The sequence below is a fragment of the Cucurbita moschata genome, unplaced genomic scaffold, assembly GCF_002738365.1.
Source record: "Cucurbita moschata cultivar Rifu unplaced genomic scaffold, Cmos_1.0 Cmo_Scf00032, whole genome shotgun sequence".
NCBI lineage: Eukaryota > Viridiplantae > Streptophyta > Magnoliopsida > Cucurbitales > Cucurbitaceae > Cucurbita > Cucurbita moschata.
Window position 1 is genome coordinate 995,734 of NW_019268548.1, and position 292 is coordinate 996,025.

At 58.2% G+C, this 292-nt stretch overlaps 1 protein-coding gene across 1 annotated transcript in view; it reads right to left on the reverse strand.

The window, feature by feature from the left end:
* LOC111429670 (formin-like protein 20) overlaps nt 1-292 on the reverse strand; it is a 15,104-nt gene that overhangs the window by 10,492 nt on the left and 4,320 nt on the right. The window contains exon 5 of the mRNA XM_023065614.1: nt 23-292. Within this exon, the coding sequence (XP_022921382.1) occupies nt 23-292 (270 nt within the window). The remainder of the gene's footprint in view (nt 1-22) is intronic.

The window sequence follows — 292 nt, forward strand, 5'->3', positions numbered from 1 at the left end:
CCCCATGCATTGGTGGAGGAAGTGGTGGTGGGGGAGGAGCCCCGTGCATTGGTGGAGGCGGTGGTGGTGGGGGTGGTGATGGTGACGGAGTCCCATGGATTGGTGGAGGCGGAGGTGGTGGAGGAGGCAATGGTGGAAAAGCCCCATGCATCGAAGGAGGTGGTGGTCCTAATAAAGATGTTGTTGGAGATGCACCATGCATGGGTGGGGGTGGAGGTGGTGGAGGTGGTGTTCTTTTCATTAGAGATGGTGAAGGAAATGCCTCATACATTAATGGGGGTGGGGGTGGGGG